The following is an 11,741-nucleotide window of genomic DNA, read 5'->3' on the forward strand; positions in this document are numbered from 1 at the left end:
CTATGCAGGGGGTGGGACAGGCACTAGAAGCACACAAGAAGTGACAAAAAAGCATCTGCATTCATTGGCTGGCTAAACCATGTGACCTTTACAGTCACCGAATAGTGCATTTGAGATTTGTTTTCTGATGAGACTTGAAGCTATAGAGGAAGACAGTGTGTAGCCGGGACAGTCAGGTATTAGGTCATATTAGGCAGGAGAGGCCCCCAAAAGCCCTTGTTAGGGCTAAAGCTATAGAAGGAACACATTTATCTAAAGATATACTGATATCAAACCGGCTAGCAGCACATAGGTCACATAGGTGTGTTCAGACAGACAGGCAGCTGGCGTGCAGTGTGAGGAATAGGAGCAGTGTATCTGTCTGTAAAGGGTATACGGCTGTATACTCCATGTGTGCCGAGGCCAAAAATATAAGTGTATTACTACTGTTCTGCGTGCTGTGCGCCACATAATAAAGTCGAATGCCTGTTGCCTGCCTTAGGGCATTCTTATTATACATCAGAGAGGGTATACGGCTGTATACTCCTTATGTGCCAAGGCAAATACTGCGTAATACTGCAACTTGGCGTGTTAGATGCACCCAGGCATGCTTCCCCTGCTGTCCAGTGGCATTCCAGAGGAGTTGGCATCATTTCCTGAGGTGTCATTGAGGATTTGGTGACCTCCAAGTGGTCGAATTTTAATTTCCAAGAGTCGAGCATTTTTCTCCCATAGACTTTAATGGGATTCAATATTCGATCGAATAGTCGAGTATTAGGGTCTACTCGATTAGATATTTGAAAATTCTACTATTTCACTACTCGCTTATGTCTAGTTTTAACCACTTAGAAAATTCCAGAAAAAACTTCTATCGTTAATATTACACCCCAGTACTATTAGCTTTACTTTTTAACTCATCAGATAGGTGCTGGGAACGCAATGAAGGGAGATCTCTACGGCACGTTTTATGAGATTGTCCGTCAGTATATTGGCTGTGGAGAAAAGTTGGCTATCTTGTATCTGTGGATACCCAGTAATTATCTCACCCCAGCTACCTCTACTCTCTATTGTCAGACAGCCCCCCACCTGACCACATGGTGGTAATAACGCCGACCTTAATTTCTGTAAGATCTAAGTTAGCATTATATTGGAAATCGCCAATGCCAATGCCTCTTATGGACATGTTGAGCAGTATCAATAATAACTGTTGGTATGAATCTAAAATTGCCTCATCACTAAAATCCCTTCCCAAATTTCTCCACAACTGGAAAATATGGTTGGATTCAATATACAACACAGTCTTGACTCCCTAATTACTACTCTCTTTCCAAGAATTTCCACTCCATTATAATTGTTTAATAGTACATGACATTACATTGAATAATCTGTGTTACTAGAACTGTTAGGGCCATATTACATGGAACAATTATCGTTCCGTGTAATAAATGCAATGATCAGTCGATGACAACAATCATCGGCTGATCGTTGATTTAGGTTTGGACCTATAATAGTCGGGCGCCGACCATGCATCGCTACGTGTAATAGCGATGCGCGGTCGGCGGCTGACAATTTGCAAAGTGTGTATACATTACCTATCCACAGTCCAGGGCTCCCCTTGCGGTCCACTTCTCCCCAGATCCCACGCACTGCAGCTTCAGAGCGGCCTGTCTGCGCTGACAGGCCGCTCAGCCAATCACTGGCCGGGACTGGCGCGGCCAGTGATTGACTAAGCGGCTTGTCAGCTACCAGTTTAATTATATTAGTTGAGATGGGAAACCCCATTTAATTTTGGTATTGCCACCAAGTGAAGCCCAAACCCCACTTAGATCTAACATCTGTCTTGGGAACCAAGTGGTTCCAGTTGGTGACAGTAAACGCCATGGCAGTGCCAGTCTCATGAGAAAAGATGATGGCGCCATTTTGATTTTATTATGATGTTATCTCAATTAAAAGCCAATACAGAACACCTTTCTGAGACCTTTGTACTGTAGCTAGAGCAGTCCAGACACAGTCCACCAAAGGGTCCAACATATATATCTACAATACATTATAAAGGTTTGTAATTCCAATAAATACTAAGCCTCCATAGGAAGATATTACACTTTAAGATTAAATGCAATTTATGGAGAAGCTGAAGTGGAGCAAATGACATGCATTGATATATCATTGCAGGAAGAGCACAGCCAGGAAGATAGGAAATAATCGACTTAAATATGCTAAAGGTAAGAACTTCATCACATGACACTAAGCTTATACCATAGACTGGGTTACTTCTCATGGGTTGTTGGCTATTTCCCAGGTCACGAACATGCCATGGAGATGAGATTTCATGAACCTCTTGGAGACTCCCTGCTGACCTGGGTCGGAAACCCTGTAGATCATAAGGCCTTCTTGATCCTCTTCTGTAAGTGCCTATGTTGGCTGCATCAATATAATAAAATATACGGAGTATTAAAGGATAATGATGTCCGGTCAACTCAAACTGTCATCACTTTAATGCAAATGATCTAATTCTATTAATGTTATGTATGAGCAAATGACAAATCAGTATTAAGGACAGAGACATAAGGAATTAACTGCAACATTGCTGGGAAACTTTATAGATGGTGGTGGTTACCAGAAATATCAGTTTCTTTTAGACTATGAACGTTACTTGTTTCTTCCTGAAATTGATGATATTTCTTGCACTCCGGTGAGTCACAGGTTCGGTTGCCGTTATAATGAGTAATACGTGAGAATACACCTGTAGTTTCTGATACTGAAACCTGGAATGTCACAGTCAGCATAGAGAGAACAGTTCTTAAATCCTCTGAGCTTGTGTCTAGGTAGATAAGGCCAATATGAGACAAAATGGATGGCACTAATATGGTGATACTAGTGCCAGAAGGTTATATGGAATGGGCTCCATACAAGGTAGTTGACTATGTATGACCATTAAAACCCACTAGCTGTAGCTTTTAGGTCTTAGCCTGTGGCACGCTCCACTTGAAATGGTTGTGCGGTGCCAGTTAGGATGATATATGCAGTTCACCTTAGCACTCCAAAGGCAGAGTACAGATCACTTTACACTGCAATAAAGAAGTAATGCAGTGTTTGTTAAGAGATCAAGAGGGAACTAAAAGTAGTAAAATAGTACAGACATGGTAAAAAACTAAAATAATAAAAAAAATACACAGTAAAATAAATAAACATAATATAATTTAGGACTGGCCATCTGGCATTTCTGGAAAATGCCAGATGAGCCAGTGCCTTTGTGAGCCACTCTCCTCCTCCTCCCCAGCAGTGAAGCCTGGACTGTCCTTGCAATTTCGTTGCAATTTTGTGTGACTGCACCTCATAACTATAAGGTTGAGAGAAGGCATTGACAGAAGGTGGGAGGGTGGGCACTAGAGGTCAGACACAGAAAGGAGGAGAGTGGACACTAGAGGGCAGCACAGAAAGGAGGAGAATGGACACTAGAGGGCAGCACAGAAAGGAGGAGAGTGGACACTAGAGGGCAGCACAGAAAGGAGGAGAGTGGACACTAGAGGGCAGCACAGAAAGGAGGAGACTGGACACTAGAGGGCAGCACAGAAAGGAGGAGAATGGACACTAGAGGGCAGCACAGAAAGGAGGAGATCGGACACTAGAGGGCAGCACAGAAAGGAGGAGACTGGACACTAGAGGGCAGCACAGAAAGGAGGAGATCGGACACTAGAGGGCAGCACAGAAAGGAGGAGACTGGACACTAGAGGGCAGCACAGAAGGGAGGAGAGTTAAAACTAGAGGGCAGCACAGGAAGGAGTAGAGTGGACACTAAATATTTTTGATGGTGAACTTTAAATATTTTAAGAAGTAGTGTGCAGTGTTACCCAGTACAAAAAAATCTGCAGTAGCGTGAATTGCGAGCTGTTTCTGTGTGTGTGTGTGTGTGTGTGTGTGTGTGTGTATGGTGTCAGGGGCTGGTGGGGTAGTTTTCGTGGCCAAGCACATATTTAGTATTGAGTCCTGATCACCACAATTGTAAACGTCTGAACTATTAGATAATAATTGTTTTCATCCTGCACAATGAACAGAGTCTGAGGGGGGAAAAAATGCTCAATATCAAAAGCACATTCTGAAAAAAAAAATGGATAGAAAAAGTGATTCGAAAGTCCAATTTCTCAAAGCAATTGGGGCGAATATAAACAATGACTCACCCCGCATAATAAAAAGCTCCATAAATGGAAGAATTAAGGAATTATAAGGGGTCGGAACATGGCCACACAAAGCACTATGGCTTGAAAAAGGTCCATATGGTATGGACTGAAACGTTGCTGTATCTTCTTTTAGCAAATAAACCACATTTTTTTTCACTATTTGGACGTGACGCTTTATTTTTGGATACTATATTGCTTACGCCCTGAATCGGGCGGTGAGAGCTAGCACCCTGCTATCCACTTTCTAGTGCTGCGGAACATTTTTGAAACTCGCACAAAGCACTAGAGATAAGTGAACTTGCAGTAAATTCAGCCAAATCTGAACCTGATGGCTCAGCTATTGATTGCTTTAGCCTCACGCCTAGAAAAGACCAGGATGACAGTCATAGGTCTCCTAGGGCTGTATTCATCTTTTCCAAGCAGCTTTAATCAATGGCCAAGCCATCAGGTTCAGCTCCGGCTGAATTTATTGTAGCCCTAGGGGGTCTGAGAAAGCATGGATATAGCCATAAGCCTTAGGTTGTCTCCATTTTTTCCCAGAGTCCCTAGGGCTGCAAGCAACATTTCCATCCACTGGTATTCAAATGCTGAACCATCTGAATGCAGGGGCGTAACAAGGATTCATGGGGGCCCAATAGCAAAAAATTTGCAAGGGCCCCCCCTCCCCTACACACAACCACAAAGCACTGCACATATAAATAGGCTCCTGTGATGTGGCCAAAAATTAAAATTTCTTGTGGCCAGAGGCAGAATCCTGCCGGCAGCCACAAGAGTGACTTGGACAGCAGGGAGCCAATGGCTGCTTGCTCTGTCAGTCCACTGTATTTAACTAGGAGTGCAGGAGTGGACTATCTTTTGCTTAACCCCTTATGTACTGCAGTGTGTAAGTGACCCAAGGTTCAGAAGCCAAGGAGATATCTGCTTTACTGCTGGTGCACTGATAACCCCTGCGGCAGCTCAGAACAGAGGTCAGAGGTTATCAGTGCAGTGAAACGGAGATCTTTGTTTTCTGCTTGTTAACTCTTTTTTTGTGTTGCAGCATGTAAGTAAACATTGTGTCACTTACACTGCAGTACATAGGGGGTTAAGCAGGAGGACACAGGAGGCTCTTATCTTCCCTGTGCATGCCTGGGCCCCTCTCCCCCAGGGGCCCCATAGCAGCTGCCTACCCTGCCTCTATGGTAGCTACGCCACTGTCTGAATGATTGATTTGTGCTCTTCTCTACTGATCAGTAGATGGAAACTGAATGGGTGCTGTCACTTAAAAAAAAAAATTGACATGTCCTAGAGACATATTCCAAACTGAAAAGTTTTAGAACTGCACCCTGTTAATAATTATTAGATGTACAGGACTTAACTTGGATGAACTTGATCCAGTGTACACCATTGTACAGTACAAAGCACAACCACGTTCTGACCAATACAGAGCAAAAACATGAGGGTCCAAACATTGCGGAATGTGTACTATGTCAGCACTATGAACAAGACTGATCGATTTTTTTTTTTTTTTTTTTACCAAAGAATAAACATTGTAGACAAACCTGCCCCTCCCCCTTTACACACACTCACACGAGGCAGGACTGCAGGGGGTTTCTATGCCACCCTACAAATTTTTTTTCATTTTCTCAATACATTGGGCAATAATGGATGCCGTTAATAAATGCCTTGCAAATCGTCTTGCAAAACCTAAGAACTCAAACAGCTCTGTTGTAACTATTGATTGTTTTTTTGTTTTTTTCCTGTCCAATTTATTACAGCTAAATCTGGCCAAGTCGGACCCACTGAGCTCATGAGGTTTAAACAGTTTGCAGCCTGTTTGTCAATCCCAGTGATGTTTGTGAAGGAATAACGGTAGGAGCTGGGGGGACTTTGTTTCATTTACGATTACAGCTCTAGTGCACATGTTTGTTTTAATAGAACACTGACCACAAACTATTACTCTACTGTATACAGGGAAAGAACTACAGATGTGTCCACCTTCACCTTATCTTCAATATGTCAGTATGCTAAGAGATGCATCTCATGAGATTTCCAGCCTATCATAGTAACTTAAAGTGACTCTGTACCCACAATTCCCCCCCCCCCCCAAAACCACTTGTACCTTCGGATAGCTGGTTCTAATCCAAGATCTGTCCTGGGGTCCATTCGGCAGGTAATGCAGTTATTGTCCTAAAAAACAACTTTTAAACTTGCAGCCCTGTGTTTATGTCCTAGGCTTGCACCGCCTCTCCGTCATTTCTCCCCACCCTCTTCACCATAAGGAATGCCCTAGGCAGGATTTCACCTGTGTGAACACTGCACAAGTATTGGATCGTTAAGGCACCTGTGCGGTGTTTAGACAGGCGATGAATAGGAGAAATGCTGCCTTGGGCATTCCTAATGGTGAGAATGGCAGGGACATAGACAAATTTGGCACAGGGCCACACAAATTTGTCACAGGGCTGCAAGTTTAAAAGTTGTTTTTTAGGACAATAACTGCATCACCTGCCGAACGGACCCCAGGACAGATCTTGGATTAAAAGCAGCTATCCAAAGGTACAAGCAGTTTTGGGGGGAGAAGCAGATTGTGGGTACAGAGTCGCTTTAAGGACATGCCTTCAATATAACTTTAAACAGTGTTTTAAGTCTAAAAGAAGAGACAGAGATAATGCCTTGTGACTGCTCTGATAGTGTTTTCCAATATTATGTGTAGAGATAGATAGGTAGATAGATAGGTAGATAGATAGATAAAATATATACACTACCGTTCAAAAGTTTGGGGTCACATTGAAATGTCCTTATTTTTGAAGGAAAAGCACTGTACTTTTCAATGAAAATAACTTTAAACTAGTCCTAACTTTAAACAAATACACTCTATACATTGCTAATGTGGTAAATGACTGCTAGCGGCAAATGTCTGGTTTTTGGTGCAATATCTACATAGGTGTATAGAGGCCCATTTCCAGCAACTATCACTCCAGTGTTCTAATGGTACAATGTGTTTGCTCATTGGCTCAGAAGGCTAATTGATGATTAGAAAACCTTTGTGCAATCATGTTCACACATCTGAAAACAGTCTAGCTTGTTACAGAAGCTACAAAACTGACCTTCCTTTGAGCAGATTGTGTTTCTGGAGCATCACATTTGTGGGGTCAATTAAACGATCAAAATGGCCAGAAAAAGAGAACTTTCATCTGAAACTCGACAGTCTATTCTTGTTCTTAGAAATGAAGGCTATTCCATGCGAGAAATTGCTAAGAAATTGAAGATTTCCTACAATGGTGTGTACTACTCCCTTCAGAGGACAGCACAAAAAGGCTCTAACCAGAGTAGAAAAAGAAGTGGGAGGCCGCATTGCACAACTAAGCAAGAAGATAAGCACATTAGAGTTTATAGTTTGAGAAACAGACGCCTCACAGGTCCCCAACTGGCATCTTCATTAAATAGTACCCGCAAAACACCAGTGTCAACATCTACAGTGAAGAGGCGGCTGCGGGATTTGGGGCTTCAGGGCAGAGTGGCAAAGAAAAAGTCATATCTGAGACTGGCCAAAAATGAAAAAGATTAAGATGGGCAAAAGAACACAGACATTGGACAGAGGAAGACTGGAAAAAAGTGTTGTGGACGGATGAATCCAAGTTTGAGGTGTTTGGATCACAAAGAAGAACGTTTGTGAGACGCAGAACAAATGAAAAGATGCTGGAAGAATGCCTGACGCCATCTGTTAAGCATGGTGGAGGTAATGTGATGGTCTGGGGTTGCTTTGGTGATGGTAAGGTGGGAGATTTGGGTAAAAGGGATTCTGAATAAGGAAGGCTATCACTCAATTTTGCAACGCCATGCCATACCCAGTGGACAGCGCTTGATTGGAGCCAATTTCATCCTACAACACCCTAAACACACCTTCAAATTGTGCAAGAACTATTTACAACAGAAGCAGGCAGCTGGTATTCTATTGGTAATGGAGTGGCCAGCGCAGTCACCAGATCTGAATCCCATTCAGCTGTTGTGGGAGCAGCTGGACCGTATGGTACGCCAGAAGTGCCCATCCAACCAATACAACTTGTGGGGGCTGCTTCTAGAAGCGTGGGGGGCAATTTCTCCAGCTTACCTCAACAGATTAACAGCTAGAATGCCAAAGGTGTGCAATGGTGGAATTGCTGCAAAAGGAGGATTCTTTGACGAAAGCAAAGTGTGATGTGAAAACAATGTTATTTCAAATACAAATCAATATTTCTAACCTTGTCAATGTCTTGACTCTATTTTCTATTTATTTCACAACGTATGGTGGTGAAGAAGTGTGACTTTTCATGGAAAACACAAAATTGTTTGGGTGACCCCAAACTTTCGAACGGTAGTGTGTATAATATATATATAATATAATATAATATTTATATATATTTATATATATTATGTGTGTGTGGGTATATATAGGGATTGAATATTGGTTTAATATTGAAGGACATTGGATTAGCATTTAATTATACTCCAGAGATTGGTTGGGGCCTTCAACATTCTTGCATTTTATGGCTCCTTCCAAACACTGTTTTATATGTAGATTGGAGCAGGATGATATGGAATATTTGGTGGACATCATACTCCTTACTGATAAGCAGGATGTGGGGGCATTTGGTGGAGGTAACTTCACAGATCACTCTTGTTTTCCCTGGTAGGTTTTATGGTTTAGATAACACATCTCTGAACAATAGGCCGACCACGGAACCTTCTCTCGAAAGGAAGGAACATTTGCATAGTTACCAACACAAAATAGTATCAGCCTCTTGGACTAATTAAATTGAATCTTTATTTAGGAAAACCAGATTGTCCTGCTCCTGTCCAATAAAATGTTCTTCAATGTTAACCAATGAAGAAGAAATGGTATATAGACAATGGAAGAATGGATGATACACACACAGACAAGATGGAGTAATAAGGAAGAACATAGAGAGGGTAGGAATAAATGGAGGTAATGATTCTGGGTATGGTAGTACATTCATTCATAACTCTTTAACATCAGAGCTATACCTACTTGTTCTCACTCTGGGACTGAATCTTAATAAAGGATTCAAGTTATAATTCTGGGTACTACCATACCCAGAATCATAACCCCTATTCATTTATACCCTCTCTATGTTCTTCCCTATTCCTCCATCTTGTCTGTGTGTGTATCATCCATCCTTCCACTGTCCATATACCATTTCTTCTTCATTGGTTAACATTGAAGAACATTTTATTTATATTACAACAACATGGTGGAAGACTGTGATGAGGAATCATAATCCATCACTTATCTAATTAAAAGGTGAGGCTGGACACATCTGACATTACCATTTTCTCTGGTTACAACCAAAGCTACAAAATTCTACTATGTCTTATGTAAATAGCAAAACACAACAATTATTAGAGAATTACTTAAACACTTTCAAACCAGAATAAACTTTTTAAGAACTGTGTATTTAGCACATCTGGTGGGAAGCTTTAGGGGGAAGTAGAGATATATAATTCCAAAATGACATATGATTTGTTTGCATCTCCTCCATAAGCTTCCATTTTTGCAAGGAGTAAAACATTATTATTATTATTATTATTATTATTATTATTATTATTATTTATTATTATTTTATTTATTTTTTGGGAACAAAGACATGTTGGGACGATAGAATATTTTAGAAGGTTTTAGTGGATAGCAAACTGGGCAGTTCCAGAGTTTCTTGAGGACCCTTTTGGAGCAACTAGAATTATCATTAAACCTTTCACTGCCCAAGACCACCAGGGAATCCACGATTAACCATTTTTCTACCCTAGACCACAAGGGATTTTAAAGTTACTATCACAAATTTACTGTTGTCTTCTTTGCTTTGGTTCTAGATAGAACATTTCCAAGCTTCAGACTGCAAGAGGCTGTTTGGTCTTTCCAAGGAACTTTGTGACTGTACCAAAATAAAGACAATTTCTATGTATTCAGACTGGACTACTATGTGTATACAGAAGAATGAAAGAAAAAAATGGAAATAAATATTCAATTAACTTATTAGTGAGTGGTGGTTTTAGTGTTCTCACTGCTATTATTGAGCCCCGTCTATGGTGTACAGCTATTTCTTATTCTTTCCATTTTAGGAGTTGTGACCAGAGCTGAGCTGTTTGCCAAAAAGGCTGACGGGCACCTGTCTGCGCAAAAGCAGACAGTCCAGGAGTGCTGACAGATTCTCTTTATTAGAGATGAGCGAATACGATTCGATTGAGATGATACTCAATGGAATATTGCGGTATTCGAAAGATTCAAATTCAATCGAGTAGTGTGACGAATACACGGGGAACATTCAAAACCCCTCCCATCGCACTTGGAGCTTTTTTTAATCCAATCACCATGCAGGGAGGCCGCGAGGGACCCTAGGAGTACGCACGCAGCGCAAAAACTGTGTCTACCCTCATTGGATGGCTGAAACACATGACCTCGAATATTTAATACTTGACTTCCGCCTCTTGACCGCAGATGCGCTTTCAACCTAGCCAGGGAAAGATCTTGCAGCAGGGAGAGATAGGTTTTAGTAGCGTTTTGGTCAGGCAGGCTTACTACAGAACCCAAAAGTCCTTTTCAGGGCTAAGATCCAGTGAAAAAGTCATCTCTTGATCCAAAGCTTCTCAGTGCTAAGAAATAGATGATATAACAGCAGCAGCATCAGCAGGTGTATTCATTCCAGTTCCTGTGTGTACAAGTGACTTATAGTGTCCCTGGTTTAGCCCACTAAGGGCACCTGATATATACTGTTCCAGTAGCCCACTAAGGACACCTGATATATACTGTTCCAGTAGCCCAGTAAAAGGCACGTGATACATATTGTTCCAGTAGCCCAGAGAAAGGCACGTCATACATACTGTTCCAGTAACGTTCATACAGCATGATGCGTGATACGCGTGAATAACATGACGCTCTACAGACGCACATTGGAATCATGTATGTAACGCTGCGCAAGAAATACGAATGAAATGTGTGAGAGTGGCAATTTTGGGGTATTGGGTGCACCGAGGCATGCTCCCCCTAATGTCCCAGTGTCATTCCGGATGTGTTCGCATCGTTTAGGGAGCTTTCATGGGGGACTACCAAGTGGACGAATTTTGATTTCCAAGTGCCGAGAATTTTTTTCCCATAGACTATAATGGGACCGAATATTCGTTCGAATAGTTAAATTTCAGTGCCTATTCGATTCCAATTCTCCTACCAGATCTGGTGCTTGTTCCTTGGTAGATTTATATCCCTGTAAAACGTTGTTTTATCCAATGCGCGGTGCAGGAAGAGACCCGAGACTAGTCACAGTTCTCTGCCTGTCAGTGCGCTTTATGGGGGTGATTGACAAGCAAAGAGGCCCATTAGAGGCCACTTTGCCTGTCAATGTCCCCCACAGAGTGCACTGACAGGCAGAGCCTGTGACACCGCCCAGATGACTAGTCATGGCTCTCCCCCAGCACCATGCGCCAGATTAAACAATACTTTACTGGCATATAAAGCTACCATGGAACAAACACCAGATATTGTATGAGACCTATTTACAACATCTGTGCAGCCTTGCTGGGAGCTTAACGTGTACCTGTGTTTATCACTTTCAA

General features: G+C 41.9%; 1 protein-coding gene across 1 annotated transcript in view; it reads left to right on the plus strand.

Moving 5' to 3' along the window:
* LOC138766337 (uncharacterized) overlaps nt 1–10,167 on the plus strand; it is a 35,216-nt gene extending 25,049 nt beyond the window's left edge. Inside the window, exons 18-21 of the mRNA XM_069943875.1 lie at nt 2,152–2,201; nt 2,279–2,383; nt 5,915–6,008; nt 10,005–10,167. Coding sequence (XP_069799976.1) covers nt 2,152–2,201; nt 2,279–2,383; nt 5,915–6,006 — 247 coding nt within the window. The 3' untranslated portion in view covers nt 6,007–6,008; nt 10,005–10,167. The remainder of the gene's footprint in view (nt 1–2,151; nt 2,202–2,278; nt 2,384–5,914; nt 6,009–10,004) is intronic.
* Nucleotides 10,168–11,741: the final 1,574 nt, after the last annotated feature.

The sequence above is a fragment of the Dendropsophus ebraccatus genome, chromosome 10 (genome assembly GCF_027789765.1).
Source record: "Dendropsophus ebraccatus isolate aDenEbr1 chromosome 10, aDenEbr1.pat, whole genome shotgun sequence".
NCBI lineage: Eukaryota > Metazoa > Chordata > Amphibia > Anura > Hylidae > Dendropsophus > Dendropsophus ebraccatus.